The following is a 20,391-nucleotide window of genomic DNA, read 5'->3' as shown; positions in this document are numbered from 1 at the left end:
AAATGAATGTTCATTTTTGACAAGATCCAAAATGTGTCCCAAGAAATCACAGCTAGCAGAAAGCTGCTCAGGGGTTATCAACCACAGGCTCCTCCTTGGCTGGCTTCAGCTTTAACACCACACCTCAAAGTACCTCTGTTGAATAAAAAGACCACACAGTGGTTGTTTGCTGTGCAGTACAACATGCAGACCCCAATTCATGCATTTTCCAACAATGCAAAACTGTGGCCTTCCAGTATCTGAAGGGAGCCTACAAGAGAGCTGGAGAAAAACTTCTTACACGAGCATGTAGTGACAGGAACAAGGGGAATGGTTTCAAACTGACAGAGTAGGTTTAGATTGGATACTAGGAAAAAATTCTTTACTGTGAGGGTGCTGAGGCACTGGGACAGGTTGCCCAAGTGTTGAAAGTGTTCCTGTTCAAGGCCAGGCTGATGGGGCTCTGAGCAGCCTTGTCTTGTGAAAGGTATCCCTACTCATGGCAGGGGAGTGGAACTGGATGATCTTTAAGGTTCTTTCCAACCCAGGCCATCCTATGGTTTTATGACTGTATGGAAATGGTGCCAACAACACATCAACAGCACTGAGAACAAGAGTTTGTGTCAAACACAGAACATGAAGTGGCACAATGTTACACCCTGCACCTCCCCATCCCAGCTCACTCACTTGAAGGCATTGACAGCCACGACCACCGGGACACCAAACATCCGCGCGTTCTGGATTTGCTTGTTGAGGTTGCTGCAGCCTTTTGCCACCAGCTGAAGATTCTGTGGAGAAGCAGCAAGCAGGGAGCACATTTTATCAGGGGCAGGGAAACTTTATTTTCAAACCCACTAAACCAGAAGCTAACGGTAAAAATGTCAAATGGGAATGAAACCACAAAGGCAAATCCCCAGTGCTGCTTTTGGAACAGTCCAGACCACTGCAAGCTCTTGGACAGGAGACAGGAAAATGAGTGACTACTTCTGATGATCACTGGTTTCAGCTCCCAAGTCAAGGTAAGAGAAACCATTTTTTATCACCTTTTGTTATGCTTAAAAAGTTAATGCCTGTTCTCATTAACTCCCCACAGAAAAGCCTCAGTTTCCTCTCTGACACATTTCTCTTTATATATTAAATATCACCAGCAGTGAATTTCATGAAATCCATTTGAAGTCTGTGGCAACAGCTTTTAGTTTACATATATTTACATTTTGCAGCATCAGAGACTATTCCTGGAAATTCAGACATTTCATCCCTTCCTATGCAAAGGATAATATATACAGAAGCTCCATGAGAGAAAGAGCTGCAACAATGTAAAGAGTCTGATCAATTATCCAAAGGGTACACAACCATTCAAGGCATAAGGATGGAAGGTGAGACTTTAGTTCACTTTCCTTGCTTGCAAACGAGGGGAAGGGATAAAAACAAAATCTGCTGCTAAGAAGAGAGTAATTAGAGAGGCACTCTGGATATTTTCAGAGACAATACTTCAGCTAAGCAATTACTCCACATTGAGAGGGCTCGGGAAACAGAGTAGATACTACTATGAAAATCTGAGCATACAGACAACTGTGTGAGTTAAGGAGAAAAAAAGGCTCTGAACACTGGCTAGGTCAAGGACAATAAATATTTGAAAGAGCAGAGCCAAGGTAACATTAAAAAAAAAAGAACATTACAGCTTGCATGAAGAAGCCTTTCTGTGGAAGCTAAATAAGTGACACACTAGTAATCCAGGCATGCACTGCATGACACCATCATGTCATGGCCACAGTTAGCTGGTGCACTGTCACAACAGCTTAAAGATTACCTCTTCTGTGTATTCCTTTGGCAAAGGTACCCCAGCAGTGACCTGTGGAAAAAGGGAAAGAAATGGAGTCCCATCAGACTTTTATCCATGACAGCAATCCCCACTTGATTGTTATCAAGGTACAACACTCTACTTCATGCTGATCCTTTTTATTTCTAAGAGAAAATAAAAGGAAGAAAAAAAAGACTGCATGATAAAATACATGACTCACTCTGGAACTGTTACAAGTGGCCCAGCATGCAGGCACTTCACTAGGGCAATAAAACAAACAGGTATGAACATACTACAATGAGGCTGCTGACAAACAGGGAAATATCAATTCCTTTACAACTCTGAATTTCAAGCTGCTCAAATGCTACAAGGCTTTAAGTGACTGGAACAGAACAACAGGAAACCCCCTCAGACCCACTGAAAACCTTGCCCAGTACTTACTGCAGGTCCTCCCCCGTGCATTTTCAGAGCTCGGACAGTGGCGACCAACACCACCACGTGAGGCCGCAGACCAGAATAGCGGCACTTGATGTTGAAGAATTTCTCCATGCCTATGTCTGCACCAAATCCTGCTTCTGTAACTAGAGTAGGAAATAAAAAGAAGTGTGTGAGAGATTTCTGGGTGGAGAAATCATACTCTGAGAATATAAATCAGAAACTTCTTCCAAGGAAAAAAAAAAGTTTAAAAAGCCTAAAGACAGTAATGATAAAAAAGGCAGATCCCTCCAAAACAAAAAGCAAACAAAAATACCCCACACTTACCAACAAAACCATCTTTGCCCACAAGCTTCAATGCTATTTTGTCTGCCAACACAGAGGAATTCCCATGTGCAATATTGGCAAAAGGTCCAGCATGAACAAACACTGGTGTTCCCTAGAACAAGGGGGATGCAGGAGAGAGAGAAAATCAGAAAGTGCAATTTTGCAAATATGCAGCATGTCAGGAGCTAAGTACTGTGGTATTTGAAAGCAAAGAAAAACACTTTTAGAAGACAGATCTTAAAGCCTTCTGATCAGACATTTGTTATCAGCAATAAGGACTACAGGGCAAACAGGATTATTATAATCTCCACAAGTGGAGGTATTAATCCGCTTAGGAAAAGGATGGCTAAATCCCAGCAACTCTTTGTCATTCTCCTTCATCCACACCATTTAAATTCCCAAACCACTTCTTGACATTATAGACAACAGACCAAAGACACAGCAAATTTTAGTGCATTTGCTCAGGGTTCTCCCACATGCCAGTGGCAGAGCTAGGAGGAACCCAGTCCTGAGCACAAAACAACAGCAAACACCAACTCTGAGCTGAGCCACACTGACTGTGATGAATTAACTAAATCAGTAAGTGCCTTCTCAGAGCCAAGAAAGAACCAAATAACCTGTGCTCACCTCTAGTGTCTGCATGAGGTTTGGTTTAACAGTATCTTTCATCAAGACAGCCAGAGCTCCAGTTACTCCCTAAAAGAAAAAAGGACAATCAGTTTCCAGATCTACCAAGACCTTGAGATGGTTCCTATGTAGTGTAAAGGCTCTGATTTTGTCTTCGAGGGTTTTTGGTACCAGAAGTTGCTCAACATAGAACTAACTCTAGCCAGAGCAAAGCAGAAAAATGACCTTTACATTCCTGTAAGAGGAGCTGTGATTTCTGGTGGGAGCAGCCTCTTGGTTGTGACCTTGCTGGGCCATGACAGAAGAACAATTAATTCATGTTTCAGTGCTATGGCAAGGTCAGCAGGTAAGAGCAGCAAGGCAGTAACCTCTCAGTAAGTATGGTTTACTGCAGCCCATGCAGCAGCAGAAATAAATGTTCTTAGATTTTGTAGGTCCATTTATCCTGGATTTTTCTTCCTTCTTTTCAGCAACTTTGTCTACATATTGGCCTTAAAATGTCATAACAACCTGCTACATCCTGCTCAAGTCTCTTGTGCAGAAATAACTTTGAAAGTGAACCTTTATGCTGATGAGAACAACCAGACTGACATGAAAGGCAAACACTGGAGCCCACATTTCCTCCCAGGTGCAGCCACATACTCGGCTGAATTCTGCTTCCTGAGCAATGAAAGTTTATGATTTCATGTGCTTTGGGAAGAAAAGATGTGGGTTTGGCCATTTGTGACTGACAGTCCAGTGGAAACCAAACCAGCTGTTATCCAGCACTTGAAAAAGTAACTAAATTGCTGTCGTGAGTCCTGAGCCAAATGTTCACAGCAGTTATGAAAACCTTGACCCATAATCTCTTTTTCTTCCCTTTCAATTTCAACTGAATTGCAGCACTCAAAGACATGAAAGACTATTTCTTTCTAAGACATTCACTGCTTTGTTTCATTAGTTTCAATCTTGCCACATGAAAGCTTATTTAACATTTAATGGAAAAGCTTTAAACTTCACTCATCTCCACAGTAATGAAAACTGCAGAGCAAGATTTCCATGGTGACATTTCAGACCCATGTTGCTCAGCACACTTCATACATCCCATCCCCAAAACCTGTAATCAGTTTTTGATTCCATGTTCCTTCCCAGATTTTTTTTTGCATTTCCTGGTAGCACTCTCATGACATTGGTTGCATCACAGCAGCAGGACCCAGCCTGGTCTCTGCAATCACATTTCTGCCTGCATGAGGAGAGGGTAACATGGTCCTAGCAACATCAGCCACTGGCTGCCATCAAGTGCAAACATAACAAACCAGAGAACAAGTTGGATGTCTGATACCATCCTCCATTCTGCAATTGGAATGGACAGAATTAAATATAATTAGATTTTTTAAAAAGTAAAAAAAAAAAAAAAGAGATGAAAGACTTCTATCACCTGGACTCCACAGAAAAGTCAAAGAAACTCCCAAGCCAAACCTTCTGCCCACAAGGCTGATGGGCAGTAAGAAACACTCCTGTTTCCCAGAAAAAGGGTTTAACTCAGTTACTCAAGTTAAACTGGCAGCATGCTAAGTGTAGGAATTAAAATCTCAAAGCTGCCTACAGAACTTTGGCTCATGCTCTTTCTCATTCCCAACCAATGTCTCACATAGGGATTTACAGATAAATTGTTCCAGCCAGGCACTTTTCCTGCAAGGCCAGAGTCAGGCCATCCATCTACTGTTTCTTAGGCTGATCCTGGGAGAAGTAAAACAAATAAACAACACTCCCACATCCCCCCAGAATGTAAGGGAACAGAAAACCTGCAGCAAGATAGGAAGAGCTGGGTAAGCCTTAATGCCCTGTCCCACCTAGCTGGGGACACAGGTCAGGAAGGAGTGCCAGGGACACAGGGCATTGCTGAAGCACCATTTGGGAAAGTGCTGTTTGACACACCCCACAGACCTGCCAGGAACTAACAATTATTGGAGGGAGAGCTGCAAAACAGTGCTGCAGCTGGAAATGGCTGCTTTACACACTGGTAACAGGCATCACCAGCACTATGACATTCAGCATTTCATGAAGGGAAATTAAACATTTGTGTCCCTCATCAAAGGCTGCCTTACAGAGAACACACACTTTTTGCAAATGCTTTGGCTTTTATAGCATTCACAGACTCCCAGAAGATATTTCATTGTCTCTAATTGAATTTGCAAATGCTTTGCTCCTGCTCAATGTTTTCCTCACTCCAGGGAGCCCAAGAAACAGGATGGCCAGCAGGATGCATTTTGAGTCCTGATTTATAAACATGCTTTTTATGTAGAAGCCACCATGTATTTCCCCTGTAACTCCTATGGTGCCAGCTGCAACTTGACACACAGCACATCCCACAGGACCCTTGTCCCTGCCCAGGTCACACACACACACCCTCTCTGGACGAGGTGTGAAGATGCCACACTGAAGGAAAATAACCTTCATTAACTGCAGGGGCCAGGATTTTATCTTTGCTCTTCTATATGTTAATTTATTTAGTTTTTCATACAACTATCTCTCTGCTTTTTAATCCAAGGACTTCCAGAAATAATAGTAGAAAGCATTTAATGGCAATGGCTCTTACAAGGTCATCAGCTGTAACTGGTTGTCCTTTTTTGCTGGAAGCTACCACCATTCTGCCAAATCGCTTTTTCATATCATCCAACCCATCAGCCAGGGCTAGGACTGCCATGATTTCACTGCTCACTGTGATGTCAAACTGAGCCTGCAAGAGATGAATGAAGGACGTGAACTCATTAAGATTCCCTCCCAGCAATTCTTGCCTCTGTTCAATTCTTGAAACAAGGCAAATCATCACCATTGTAATGAAGAAAAGAAAGAAAAAAATACAGACATAGAATATACAAGAAATCCAAAGCATTGCTCTCAGAACACTTCATTTCATCTGGCCATTTTAAACTGGATTTTTTTTCCTGCAAAATTAAACAAAACCTACTCATTCTATTGCTATTACGTGTCTCTCCTGGCACGAACATTAGTGATTCATGTAAGAACACGTAACACTTACAAATTATATTTTTGAAGACTGAGCTCACTAACTCATCTGATCATTGCTAAACAATACAGTAAAAGACAAAAAGCCCACAAGCAGAACAACCAGATTCTATAGGAAATGTAGGGTAAAATTCATCTGACATAATGCAGACACTTCCACCTCAGGGAAGCTAAGGACCCTAAGGACATTTCAAGTGAAAAGAAAGAGGCTTTTCTGAGCACAATTCATTTGAACTATAAATGTGACAGTTACTTAAGGGATGAGGGGAGTCACAGCCCAATTTCCTCTTTTACTCTATTGATTATACAATAAATCTAGGCAAGCTCAGATTCTGTGTCTAGTTTTGGCTGGATAAACCCCACCCAAAAACACCTGCAGTAGTGAAGATGAACCACTGTCATGACCAGCTTTACAAAGGGCACTCCTGGACCACTGTAATGCCACACACATCCCAGTTTGGGAAGCCAATATTGGTGAGACAACAGGGAAGGAGGGAAGAGAAAATTAAGCACTGAACAGTTAAAATTTAACTGTTCAGTTGAGACTTTCTGCTTTCTATTTAACAAGATAATGGTCAAAGATGAAAATAGCTGGAGCTACAGCTAAACTTCCTTCAGGAACACCTTTTCCAAAGCACTTTTTAAACATGTGAGAAAAGGGAACAATTACCGTCCGTGAGAAGCCTTTCTCTGTTGCAGACTGTCCAATGGTGATTTTCCTAAGGAATCTGTCATTTGTATCCAGTACTGCAAGGAATGCAGAGAGGTAAGATGTCACATTGCCAAGCCATAAATTCACATCTTTGCCCTATAACAAACACCCAGCCATGTCACCAATGAAGAGAAGATGGCACTTTGAGAAATCATCCTCTCCTAAAGAATGGCAAGTGCTTCTCAACATGATTCTTACACAAAAACTGCAATGAAATTAAGATACCCAGAGACACACCAGAGCCTGCACTGCATTCAGAGGGAGTCTGCATCCCTTTGTGTGCATTAACCACCAGACCAAAGCTTCTCTGAAAAGCAGAACTGATAATGTTATTCCAATTGATTTTCCACCATCATTAACCAATATGAATCCAGGAAACTACTGCAGTCAGAAAGAAATAAAATTAACACTTTATAAGTTAAGTGATAAAATGGTCAGATACTATCATTTAGTGAGAATTGTTTTATATAGCTCCATTAAGTCAAATTACCTTGGAAACACAAACTATGAAACACTGGCTTAAATTTGCTGTTTCCTTCTATATGCTTGAAATATTCCAAGTGTTTTATGAAGTATTTCCCATGAGGCAGACTACTTTAGTCTCATTACAGGTTATGAAGCAAATTCTGGAGAATACATTTCATACTGTATTTCAAAAGAAAGAAGTAAAAGCAATACACTTGGAGCCTAACTCAGGAAAAAAGTAATCTTTTAAAATTCTTTTGATAGTGAAATATTACATCTGCCAGATCAGAGAATCATTCTACCTTCAATTATCCTTAAAAACTTTTTAAAAAATCTGGTCTTCATTTGCTGTCAGTCCCCAACAGAGCAAGTGGGCAGTTTAATTCCCTGAGTTTAATTCCAGAGCAGAATCCTCTCCTTACTCACAGATTAGAAAGGTAAAAAGGCTGTTGGCTACAGTTGCCAAATTCAACTCTCTCAGTGACTGACAAATCCAGAAACACAAACTGTCATCATTAGCAAACTCAGTGTTTGTGAATTCAGAGCAGATTCAAGCCCCTGTGTTAGATCCTTCAGATATGGGATCCCAGCTGCAGGCAACTATCCCACCAAACCTAGGGAAGGAGGAACCAGTTCTGCCCCCTTTCCCAGGAAACACAGGTTCAACTGCAACTACAAATGTCTCTTTTGACAAGTTTTCTTTTATTTAATGTCTCTAGTACCTCTTTGCCATGTTATGGTGCCTGGGTCAATGTCCAGTCTCACAAATGCATTTACTTCTTCCTTTGTCAAAGCCATAGGATCTGTTTTGTTAATGCCCAGTTTCTACGGGAAGAAAAGACAAATAAGAGGTAGAGTGAAAATATTCACAGAAATGAACCTTTTACTGCAGCACTGAGGCTTTGGCAGCAGCATTTGCACATTCAGAAATAAGGAGGGGCTGCCTTTTTGTGATCCTTTGTTCCAGACCCTACAACAAGATAAGATGATCCATATCAGCATATAGTGGACAGAGCTTGCTGCTGCCCAGCTTGGAAAGGACAAGGCAGACAATGGAGCTCATTAGGGGAGATTGTCACCAAGCTTTGTGCAAGGCACCTGCAGAAAGAGTAAGAGACAGCTCTGCACTTCCTTCCACGCCTTGTCCTTGTCATTAGCCTCACATGCTCACATCCATTTCTCCTCAGTTTGCCTGGGGTCACTGCACACAGGCACACGGATTTAAAGGCACTGCTTTCAGCATGCTGGTTAAAGCAGCACAAAGGAGGAATTAAACAATTCAGTCACAAGGCTGTCAGCATCCCAGAAAGCTGATCTTGAACACACTGAGAGGATGGGCACTTTGCCAAGTTGCTTAATTGAGAGAAGAATTATCTCAAGAAGCCTGATAGAAGCACAAGCTTAGGCATGAGGGAAACGATACAGTTGATTTATGAACGAGCAAGGTTTTTTAATTAACCAGACAGTTAAGTCATATTTTTCTTCTGAAGAACAGCAGGGAAGAAGAAAGTCTGTTCTTTTCCTCTTCAAGCATATCATTTAGAAAAGGAAATAAACAACAACAATGACAGAGATACCATCTTTCTGGAGTATTAGCCTTCTGTTCACATCTTGACATTTAATAACCAGAAGAGTGGTTAGGGTAGAGTTCCCTCAGCAGCCCATCAAGAACACCAAGCAGTATGACATCATTTCTTGCTCAGCAATGGAAGCAAACCACACATTCTCTAATGGCTTAAGACATTATAACCAATTAATATATCAGAGTTTTACCTTTCCAAGTAGTCTGACTATTGCTCCTGACTTCCAAATGGGCAACTGAGCCAGCCTGAACACTACAAAACAGGCTTGTACCTTGAATGAGCTCAGCAGGGCTCAGTCTCTCCTCCTAGCTGCAAGGTTCAAGCCCAGTGCAAAACCATTCATCTGCTAATCCTCATTTTTGCAGAAGCCAATGTGAACTTGCACATGCCCTTAAGTTTTGAGGATCAGAGGAGCTGTGGGCTGGTCAGGGACTGCATTTAATGACAGTGCTGCTTATCTAACTGGGAATTCTCTGGGGATTTTTTTGGTCTTGTTTTTTTGGTGTGTGTTGGTTTTTTGCCTTTTTTTTTTTTTGGTGTGGTTTTTTGTGGTTTTTTTTTTTTGAGGAGAAATTTGCCATGTAGGGAACAGGTGTTTTTTCTCATTTTTCTTTGTTTTCTCCATCTGGGTAAGACAAAGAAAATTCTGTATGTTCTTTTTGTGCTGAATTTTACGAATTGCATTTTTTTTGTGTGCTGCATTATCTACACAGCTGTCACATGGGAACCACTAAGCTCTAGCTGTAAATGTGTGTTAGGTACAGAGACTGATTCTGGTCCTTCTTAAACTGCATTAAGGACATTGAACCGACACCACTAATAAAGGACACTAAGCTCTATTTCTTCCCATTGTGTTAATCATAGATTATCTGACAGAGTTATAGCAATGATTCCTCCCCTTCCTACATCTGTTTTCTGCGCTGTATGAAGGGTTACCACACTTCTGCACACTTTGTGCAAAAAACAAATGCCAGCAGAATGACCTAAAGGACAACACAGGGGTTTCTGTAACACAGCTCTGCCTACCTAAAGGATAAGTAAATGGACCAGAACCAGAAACCAAGGAGAAAGCAGTGAGCTCACCTGCAGCCTTCGGATCTGGATGTCTGAGAACTTCCTGACACCATTGACAGACGGCACCAAACGGTTGTAGAGAGCCTTGCAAAATGAAACAAGCATTTAATCAGCACTGCTGGCACACCCAGACCAGCCTGGCCAAAGTGGGCTGGGGTCAGACACGAGGGAAGGAAGGACTGTACCTGGTCAGACTGAGTCAGCTCGTGGAACATGCGCGCGTCAATAGCGGCAGCGACCAGGTTGTTGGCTGCAGTGATGGCATGGATGTCACCAGTGAGGTGAAGGTTAAACTAGAGGACATGGAACATATCAGTTACCTCATCCTGCTGCAATTTTCATTTATTCCAACTCACCGTAGACAGATGGAAAGAGGAGTATTAATAGTAATGTTAAAGTGGGTGAGGGTGGAGGGGGAGAGATTGCTCAGTGCAGTATGTGGAAGAGAGGAAAGAATTTCTTTAAAACATAAAAATGCCTCCCCCACATTCATGTCATTTTACAAACTTCTAAAACAAAGCTCCCAAATAAAAAGTTGTTTGTTTTTTTCTTTTCCCTTCCACCATAACAGCTTTCACAGGCTCCTTGGCACTTAAAAGACCCCGCTCAGAACACTCTGTGTTCTGCATTGCTCCTTCTTCACCCTCCTACTGACCCTCTCATTTGCACAGCAGGTTTCACACATACATTAGCTGAAGTGGCTGCTGCTCCCACAAGGGAGTCTGAGCTAAACTGGAACTAACAACCTTGTGCAGCACTAGCAGTGGAGCTCTGTGGTTGCACAGAGCTCTGCTTAAGGTAACCACCCAAACAGAGAATCACAGGCAGAGCTTGTAGACCACGTACTACACAGTGACACTGCTAGTAGTTTTCTTAGTTCTATCTCATTAAAACATAGTTTGAGTGGGTTTGCCTACATGAGTTATCTGGCTGCACTGTAGCTGTGAAGCTGGTGAAGGATTTAGATTGGCTATGAGGGAAAATTTCTTCATGGAAAAGGTTGTCAAGCACAGGAACAGGCTGCCCAGGGAAGTGGTGGGGTCACCATCCCTGGAGGTATTTCAGAAATATGCAGTGGCACTTGGGGACACTTAGTCTGGTCCCCAATTTAGTGGTGGGCTTGGCAGTGCTGGAGGAATGGTTGGACTTGCTTAAAGGTCTTTTCCAACCGAAATGATCCAATGATTATGCCAGGTGAGTAAAGGGTATGGTTAAAACAATCCTCTTCATCTCTAGCCAAACAGCAAAGGAAGAAGGTGAAAAGGGGATATTAGAAAAGGTGATATGACAGAATACCTTACAACACCATTTTATTGAAGCCTTGTTACTGTAGTCTCAAAACCCACAAAGCCAAAACAAAATGCAGCTAGTCACACACTGATTATTAATCCTAATCAGTAAATGATAATTGTTTTCTCATTCTGCATATATCCAACAAGAAGCAATTATTATTACCTTCATTCTGCAGTATGAACTCAAAAGTTTCACTTGCTATTTTTTTTTTCATAGGATCAAAACTGCATGCAGCATTATTTAATAATGTATCAAGGTCATTATTTTAACTAGTGACTCCAGATACTTTAAATTTTACCAGACATGCATTGACTAAAACACCTCCACAAAACTCTGTATTTGTATCACGGGGATCATACTTAAAAAAAGCCATTCCAGCCAGTTTGGTTCCTAGAGTGCGGCTGTTTCCCACTGCAGCACACAGTCAAGTATTTTGGCTTGTCTTACTAACACTCCCAAAGAGGAGGAGGTTATTTCTCCTGTCACATTTATTCTTCACACATGCTCTTGGCACGTGACTAAATCAATATTCTGCCTCCTGAACATCTTTATCTTTTATGGACTTGCTGCATCAATTAGAACAAACAGCCCTTTTGATCGTTTTTACTTTCCTTCCTGAAATTGTCCTGTGTCAATCTACAATGCATGAGACAAAGGCAGAATTCTACAGGCAATTGCTCTGAGAGCTGAGAGAGGCACGAGAGCACATGCTACACGTGCTTTTCAATTCCCTGCCTCCAAACACAGAATTTTACTTGTTGCCAAGTCACACCAGAAATATGCTCCAGTGCCAGCCCCCCACAGGCTGAGGTCTTGGCATTGCTGATTCCCAAATTCCTTTTTCCCACTTCATGTTAGTAATCTAAAACACAAATACTCCAAAATAGCTCACGGAAAGAGCCGGTGGCCACCACAGCTAACAGAACTATGCAATATTCTTCCAAAATTCATTAAGCCATTATCATCTTCATTTCAGCACTGGGAAAATGAGGCACAGGATGTACTTTGCTCCAGGGTACACAGCAATTCAAGGCAGAGAAGGGGAAGGAAGAGAGGAACTGGGAATTCCTAGCTCTATGAAGTTCCCTGACCAGGAAGGCACACTTCTGAAACAACACAAGGGTGGCTGTTTGCCAAAAATCCCAAACTTTGCTGAAATCAAGCACCCAGTTCTATCAAGTGCTACACTAGGTCATAAACTCATACATTTGCTAAGTTATCTGACTGCAGTATCTCTTCAGGGTCTGTGAGCTGTGAGGGCAATGAGGCTTTGTATAAAGAATTACCTCTTCCATTGGGACAACTTGACAATAGCCACCACCTGCAGCTCCACCTGCAGAGAGACAACAGTCAGACCACACCAATCCAGGTGTCTCCAGCCCAGGGCTATTCCATCTGTTTGCTTAATGGCTCCAACAGGGCAGCTACCACTGAGCAGCTGAGTTTAAGTCCCAACACAGTACCTTGAAGACAAAACTGAAGAACTTACCCAAAGTTCTTTTTTTCTTAAAACAAATGCACTTGTAACTAGAAATAATGTAAAACTACAGTGCAGAGAAGAAGAACAGTATTTTTGAATGCCATCTTTGTCTATTTAGGCCAACTGCAAGCAACAGAACAATCATACCTTTTATGCCAAAAGTTGGCCCCTGAGAAGGCTGCCGAACGCAGGCAAAGACATTCTGGTGAAGGTGTGCTCCTAAGGCTTGGACAAGGCCAACAGTGGTGGTGCTCTTCCCCTCTCCCAGGGGAGTGGGAGTTATTCTGCAGCAACAAAGCAAAAAAGACACAATTACACTCTTGTAGTGGGTGAGAATCAAATCCCAGGGATATAACAGTCATCCAGTGATTGCAGTTAATGAGAATTCAAATTCTGAACTGGCTCACACTTCAGCTAATCTTCATCAATTCAAAACTGGAAAGAGATTGGCAAATTACCACATAACTGCTGACAACTTTGCTCTGAAACAATTTATTAGTTCCTACTGAAAGCAGACTACTAGACCAGGGGAAGTTTGGCTAGGAAGCAGTCTACCCTTCATAACCCTGACCTGCAGACCAAAACAATTCATCTGCTGGAGAGAAATGTTAAGCTACATCCCCCCTGTTTGCCACAAGTGATCCATCTACTTCCCAAGCTACTACATTTTCAGTGTGATTTACTAAAACCAGAGCACCCTATACAGTCACCCCACCAAAAGACAATCCAGCAACAAGCCATGCTAATAAAATTTCTTTTCATCTTGTAAATGATGTGTCAGTTCAGGAGGCCCCTACCCAGTCACAACGACGTATTTGCCATCGGGCTGGTTCTGCAGGCGTTTCAGCACCGAGAGCTGGACCTTGGCTTTGGTCTGGCCATAGAGCTCCACCTCATCAGGGAAAAGGCCAACTTCTTTTGCAACTTGTTCAATGGGCTTGGGCATGCAGGACTTGGAGATTTCAATATCACTTAAAGAAAAAGAGCAAGATGAGTTTATTAGACAAAGACTTCCACAAATTCCCAGCTTCTGTGCGGAATAAACTACAAACACTCTATATTTTAGAAGTCAATCTTTAAACCCTCACTAGTTAAATAAATCAATCCCACAAGTATCAGGTACACTACAACAGACACATTCTCAGAGCTGCCTTTCTAAAAATAAACAAAGGCCAAAACAAACAACAACCCCTCTCCTCAACCTCTCCATTTCCCCAAATGCCTTTTGTAGGCAATGTGTTATGATCCCATATGGTATTTTGCATATTTTCAGCTGCTCCTTGGGGATTTGAGCAACTCCTATTTGAAGATACTACTGTTTTGGCATGCCAGACTGAAAATTTTCCAAAATACAAGGTTTTCACTATTTCCTGAATCAGCAACCATCTAGCTGGCCTAAAGTCTGTGAAAGTCCAAGAAGACTTCAAGACACTTCAAGAGATATCACAGCACCACTGCAGTTTAGCTCTGCTTCCTCAGGAAGACCTTAGAGTGCCTTAATTTGACAGCATTACCTTGGAACAGGCATCTTTAGGGTAAGCTGGTTGTATTGGATGGTCCATTTTCCAGGCTGGAACTTCTCCAGAAAACGCTGTGCACTCTCCACAGTGCTCTAAAATGAGCAAGTGAATGCATTAAAGCAACCACCATTGCCTGAAGTGCACTGGTTAACAAAGAGACCAGAAAGGTTTGCCCTCCTATCTGTCTCAGTTTGGGATTAAACAAAAGTGCTTTTATTAAAGCATTTGCTAATAATCCAAAATGAGATTCTGCTTTCTGTTTTCTTAAAAAAAAAGATCCCACCATATCTATCTCTTACTGATCTTCCAGTGTGCTGGGTTTTTTGGGGTGTTCTGTGCCAGCAGAGTTTCTTCAGCAAAGCATGGAAACAGAGGGAGCTGGTTTATACTGTTACTCTCCTTTTTACCCAATCACCCTAAGGATGGTTTCAGAATTACAGCCAGAGTAAGACAGTCCCATTTCTCATGGTTTTGAGTGACCACACTCAAAAACCCCTAAAAAACCTCCCAAAACTGACCAACCAGAAACCTCTGTTCTAACATTTCCTTGAAGTCCATCTTCCTCAGTTAACTGAATACAAATTGTCTGGACTAGAAGCTGGAAATCCTAACTAGGTTTTTCAAGAGCAAGGAGGGAGCACAGCAGCTTTGGCAGTGTGCTGATGGTCAGCAGCAACACCCCCCAACAAACAGAGGAGATGAGCACAGTCTGCTCAGTACCTGCATTAGCATGGCCACAGTCATGGGCCCAACACCACCAGGAACTGGGGTGATGAAGGAAGCCTTTTCCTTTGCTGAATTGTATGCCACATCTCCCACAACTCTCTTTCCACTGGCCTTTGTGCTGTCTGGGGATTTAAGCAGAAAAGTAAGTTACACATCACATTTCAGCACAGCAACAGAGGAGACAGCACTGACTGAAGCTGAAGTCTTTAATTCTGCTGGAGCAAACAAAATAGAAGCTGAGTACCCAGGAAGCTGCAAAGAAAGATAAAACAGCTAAGACAACATCACAAGATGAAGCTGTTATCATCATACTTCACTTGCAGAGCGTCAACAGCTCATGCAAGACATCCTCCCATTAGGCACCATTTATCCTCAGCCAGACAGATCTCCCTTTCCTGGAGGATTCAAGTCTTTTTTCAGTGGCTCATTGCCCACAGGGCAGTTTCGATGAGATACAAACCAACAGTCATGAAGAAGTGAGAGATGAAACATGGCTGACTTGCTCCAAACCCCCAGGTTTACATTTGCTCTGTTCCATTTTGGAGGGCATCTGGGCCTTACTACTGAATAAAATCACCTGGTTTTACAGAAACTGAAGGCAGAAAGTGCTGAGCTTTTCAGTTATCACTGCTAGTTTAATGATGGCCCAGTAAATACTGCAGTTCACAGAGATCAGTCTTGTCAAAACAAACTTCACAGGTGCCTTAAGAAAGCCTCAGCAGGATTATCTTTCTCTCAGGCAATGTATTTTGCTATATCCTGCCACACTCTATGACCTGACAGTTCAGAAGCAGACACAGTTCTTTTTTCCCAGTGGTGACCTTTAACTCACCCAATAAAGAGAGGAAGAGACAAAATGAATTAATAAACTAGTGCAGTCACCTAAGGAAGTCACTGATTACAGCACATAAAACCAGAAAATTTAAGCTGCTCCTGGAATGGCAGATTCTCACTTCAGATAAAGGACTCTAGGGAGCTTCTAACCAGTGTGAAAATCTGAAAATAGATTCTAATGCTGTTGTATTGAAATGTTATATAGCATACAATAAGTGTGTATTTGAACAGAACACAATCACTAACTTTCATATACATCTGGTGAGGGGGAGGAGTGGAGCAGAAACCAAACTCCTCAACAGCAGATTATGTTAAAACCAAAGAGAGAACAAAAGCCAACGTTATTTTTTAGCAGCATTGTTACTGACAATTAGCAGCTTGGATGCTTTGCTGTGTGTTTTAAGCAACACTGCTTCTCCCTAAAGCTCAAAGCTTGAACAACATCACAGCTGGTAACCAGTGTTTCTGCAGCCTGCTGTCAGTTTGCTGCCTGAACTGCAGACCAGCCTGGCCTTCCCCCCTAGAGACCAATTTAATTAAGGCTGCAAACAGTAAATAATGTAATTTTATTTTCTTCCAAGGATGCCAAGCAGGCTCATCAGCCATCCTGGCCAGGAAAGCTCTCAGCCCAAGAACAAGGAAAACAAGCTGGCACTCCAAATTGCCTCATCTGTTCCACAGACACAGAGATGAGCACAGGCCAAACAAACCCCCAGTCCCTGCTTCTGCATCTGCACCTCACACAGGCACTGCTGAGCACAGCCTAGGAGCTACAGGAGCTATTCAATTACCTGCAAAATATTCTTTTGAGAGAAAGCTCACACACAGTACTTGCCATCTCTCCCCATAATTTCACCTTTTCAATATTCATCATCCCACTCTTAAAAAATACAAACTAGTTACAGGAGTATCAGTGACACTATAATCATGTTGCAAAAAAGCTGCTCCCTTATTCCACTCTCATGGCTTCTTGTTAGCCAGGGCTGCAAAATCCCACAGCAGGCAACTGTGAGCAGAGCTGCTTCCTCCATCAGGACTCAGAGAGGGACATTCCAGGGCTTGCCATCTCTGGGAATATCCTCTACCTGCACTGCTTTCCCTTTCTGCAGCTAAACAATTTCTACAGGCCTGGAATAAGGCACCTGGATATTTGCTGGACCAGCCCTCCAACTGCAGCAGTGAGGAGAGACCAATACAACCCAGTCTGGAAAGTAAGAGGCACTTGCCTGCTCTAGTAGAGGTATCAGGAGACTGCTTGTTCCTCTCTGCCTACCTGAAGGAAATTCTGTTAATTGCAGTACACCAAGCCAGATGTGTCTCTTCCAGCCTCCAAACCAGCACCCCTGGAGCATTCAGGCCATCCAAAAGCACAACAGCTGCACTTGTATGGTGCTACATGGCTATAACTTGTCCCAACTCCAGCCTGGCAGGACAGCATGAGGAAATGTCCTGGTATATCAAATCAGTTTGGGATCTGCATGGATGGGTACCCTGACTAGCAAACCAAAGGCATATGCAGAGATTGCCAAGCCCTCCAGCTGCACCTGGGAGGCACCCAGCTGGTGCACCTTACACCTGTGGTAAGATCCATGTGCTGCCACCCCATCACATTCAAAGCACCATCACAGCCAGCAGCAAAACTCTATCTGCACAGTGACTTAGCTGGAGAAGGCAGCAAGCTGGCTGCTGCTCTGTAGCACTGCAATTCCCACAATTCTGGTACTCATTTCCCAAAAGATTCAGCTGAAAACCTTTTCTCAACATAACAGAGGGGAAAAAAGTCAGGAAAACTCAGCAGCTTCAGAAAACCACAGGAAAAAAAAAACAAAACCAAACCAGAGCCTATAATACCCATCATTTAAAAATGTGACAGTTTCCATGATACTCTATCAAGTCTCAATTATCAAATCTCAATGCCATTAAGGGTACTCCACGTGACACTGACTGGGCTGGGTGCACAAGAAGCTCAGATGTCAGAGCACTGCTCAAGGCAGGCTGATTGTAAAGGAACAGGGGTGTGTCCTCAGAGATGCAGTTCAAATAAAGCCTGAGAAAAGGTCAAACCATCATTTATCAGAAACACAATGGGGGTTTTATTTGCAACATGGCAGCTGGGGAGACTCCAGCCCATTCTGCTTCATGCACATCAGCAGTGACCTTGTGGGTTTTGGCAAATGGCCTAAGTTTGGGTTGTTTGGAACAAAACCATCAAGCAACAAACAGAACAGCAGATGACTTTTTAGTTTTAATTAGATAGAGGACTAATGTTTTTAAAAGCAGCCTAATGTCAACGTTGAGTAACAAGACCACTGAACAGAAATTTCTTTACATTCTGTTAAATAATGGCAACAAAATGACTGATTAATTATGAAAACTACCTTTTAAAAGCCTTGTGGGTGTAGCACAGTAAGAGTGACTAATTTTCCATATCATTCAATATCTGTAATTTGGATTTAAAATGAGATGAAAACAGAAATTGCCAGACTGTCTGTAGCATCTTTATGAGGAAGGTGCAGCTAAGTGAAACCCTACCCTAAAATCCATTATGTTAAAGCACTTTATTCTGTGCCTGAGCCATTGTCACCAATACTCTTGCACAATCTGCTTTGTTTCAAGACAACAACCATTCAAGCCTAAGAAGTTAATGCTGTGATTCAACAAATCCACAGCTACTTTAAGAGACTGCTTGTCATTTCTGTACTTCAAAGGGAACTGCTTCAACAGATCCAAGCATGAAGTAATGACAGCAAGGCCCTGAGCTCCAGAGTGACAACAGTGACAAGACTTCACCATGTAGCTGGAGCAAATTAAATGGATATTTTGTTGCAATATTTCGTAGGCCTCCTCTTTCCTCTATTAATCATCAGCCTCGTTGAAGGCTGAATCAAAACTGCCTCTGATCTGCTTTAGAGTGCCTCAGACCAGTGTTTTCTTTACTTTGGCATTGCCAGAGGTTGTCATCACTGCTTAAGAGAGACTTACAGGAGAAAGAAGTCCATGTGGACCAGAGACACCAAGGAAACAGAATTCACGAGCTTAGCAACTGCATTTGTACACAAACAAACACATCCCCACGTGTTACACATTGCCCACGCACCTGGCACATGGTTAATTCCACAGTCTATCACGATGGCACCAGGCTTGATCCATTCACCTTTTACCATTTCAGCTCTTCCAGCTGCAACCACCAGGATGTCAGCTTTGCCAACCTACAAAAGAAATTTAACAACAACAAACAACTGTGTATCACACTGGCAGGGGAAAAATGCAGAGCTGCTTCTGCAGCAAGTTAAATCAGCTTGAGCTGCAGTGAAATTGTGCTCACCCATTGCCATTGGAGGCATGGAAGGGCACTCTCAGCATTCAAAGGTAGCTGCCAGTTCCTTGGCAAGGACAGATTCCTGCAGCTAGAAATAATGGCCTATTTTCACACTCCTACCCTGAACTATTGCTAGTCAACACTTCACAACCTCCTCTGAACTCCTCCATGATTCCCAAGTGGATCACACAGGCTACATTTAGATAAAATTAAAGCCTTCTGAATATTCTTCTCTTCCTTCAAATATCCCTGCACATTCAGTGCTAGAAATATACCCAGCACTCATCAGACAGCAAGAACTCATCTTGCTCAGCCAAGAACAACCCCTGCACAGAACTAAGCAGCACTTCACTGCTGACAGCACTGTCTTGTGCTTTTCATGTCCAGGACTGCATAACACACAACTCTGACTGCATTTCAGCACTAATATTCATTCAGGGACTATTCAGTAAATTTGACAGATCCAGTCATGAAGCTGGTGTTAAAGACCCCAGCTAAAGCTTGTTGTCAGTTCCTGCACTGCTTTATTCACATTTGCTTAGGAAGCTGCTATCCCTTGGATTTTTTTTTCCTTTAATCTTCAAGGGAGATAAACTATTTTTAAGATATCATTAAATATGAGCACTTCAATTTTTAATCAAGCTAATGATGGTCTTACTGAACAGCAACGTAATGGCGTGAAGCATTGCAGTGTTTCTGATCTACTTTGTGAGTTATATTCAAACACTCCTACTCCCTTTTTCAGCTTTAATACTTGCCTACAGAGCCTGGCAGTGCTGATGGCTCTACGAAATCCAAGTAGGTGGCAGCACAGCAAAACACTATTTCTGTCACTCTCACTGCTGAAGAGGAAAATGGTACCAACTCCCTGTCATAGAAAATCGACTGAAAAAAATAAACCCACTGAGAAATCATTTGGCCTAACGTTTCTCAGCCACTAGAGCAGAAGACCACCTGGTCTTTTTGGTTAAAAAAATAATCAAAACAACAAAAACATATGCTGTTTTGCCAACCCCTACATGGAGATTAGGAAGGGATGATTAAATTCTCAGCACTTGCTCAAATACAACAAAAATAATAATTTTATTGTTATAATTAAACCCCTCTAATTAAGTGCCAAAAATAATCAAGATCCTAATTCCAGCGGAAGTATTTACACAACCACGCAATGAGCAGAACTGGGAAACCTATTCAGAAGAAAAGACAC

At 42.3% G+C, this 20,391-nt stretch overlaps 1 protein-coding gene across 1 annotated transcript in view; it reads right to left on the bottom strand.

Moving 5' to 3' along the window:
* The window catches only part of MTHFD1 (methylenetetrahydrofolate dehydrogenase, cyclohydrolase and formyltetrahydrofolate synthetase 1), a 40,413-nt gene that overhangs the window by 7,358 nt on the left and 12,664 nt on the right, over window positions 1-20,391 (bottom strand). The window contains exons 8-23 of the mRNA XM_064714417.1: window positions 18,963-19,074; window positions 15,026-15,153; window positions 14,300-14,397; window positions 13,583-13,756; window positions 12,933-13,069; window positions 12,592-12,638; window positions 10,198-10,305; window positions 10,022-10,096; window positions 8,078-8,180; window positions 6,849-6,925; window positions 5,748-5,888; window positions 3,170-3,238; window positions 2,543-2,654; window positions 2,222-2,361; window positions 1,790-1,831; window positions 667-767 (exon numbers count right to left, since the gene is read on the bottom strand). Coding sequence (XP_064570487.1) covers window positions 667-767; window positions 1,790-1,831; window positions 2,222-2,361; window positions 2,543-2,654; window positions 3,170-3,238; window positions 5,748-5,888; window positions 6,849-6,925; window positions 8,078-8,180; window positions 10,022-10,096; window positions 10,198-10,305; window positions 12,592-12,638; window positions 12,933-13,069; window positions 13,583-13,756; window positions 14,300-14,397; window positions 15,026-15,153; window positions 18,963-19,074 — 1,664 coding nt within the window. The remainder of the gene's footprint in view (window positions 1-666; window positions 768-1,789; window positions 1,832-2,221; window positions 2,362-2,542; window positions 2,655-3,169; window positions 3,239-5,747; window positions 5,889-6,848; window positions 6,926-8,077; window positions 8,181-10,021; window positions 10,097-10,197; window positions 10,306-12,591; window positions 12,639-12,932; window positions 13,070-13,582; window positions 13,757-14,299; window positions 14,398-15,025; window positions 15,154-18,962; window positions 19,075-20,391) is intronic.

This window comes from Zonotrichia leucophrys, chromosome 5, assembly GCF_028769735.1.
Source record: "Zonotrichia leucophrys gambelii isolate GWCS_2022_RI chromosome 5, RI_Zleu_2.0, whole genome shotgun sequence".
NCBI lineage: Eukaryota > Metazoa > Chordata > Aves > Passeriformes > Passerellidae > Zonotrichia > Zonotrichia leucophrys.
The sequence above is the reverse complement of the archived record's forward strand: the minus strand, read 5'-3'. Positions and strand labels throughout refer to the sequence as shown.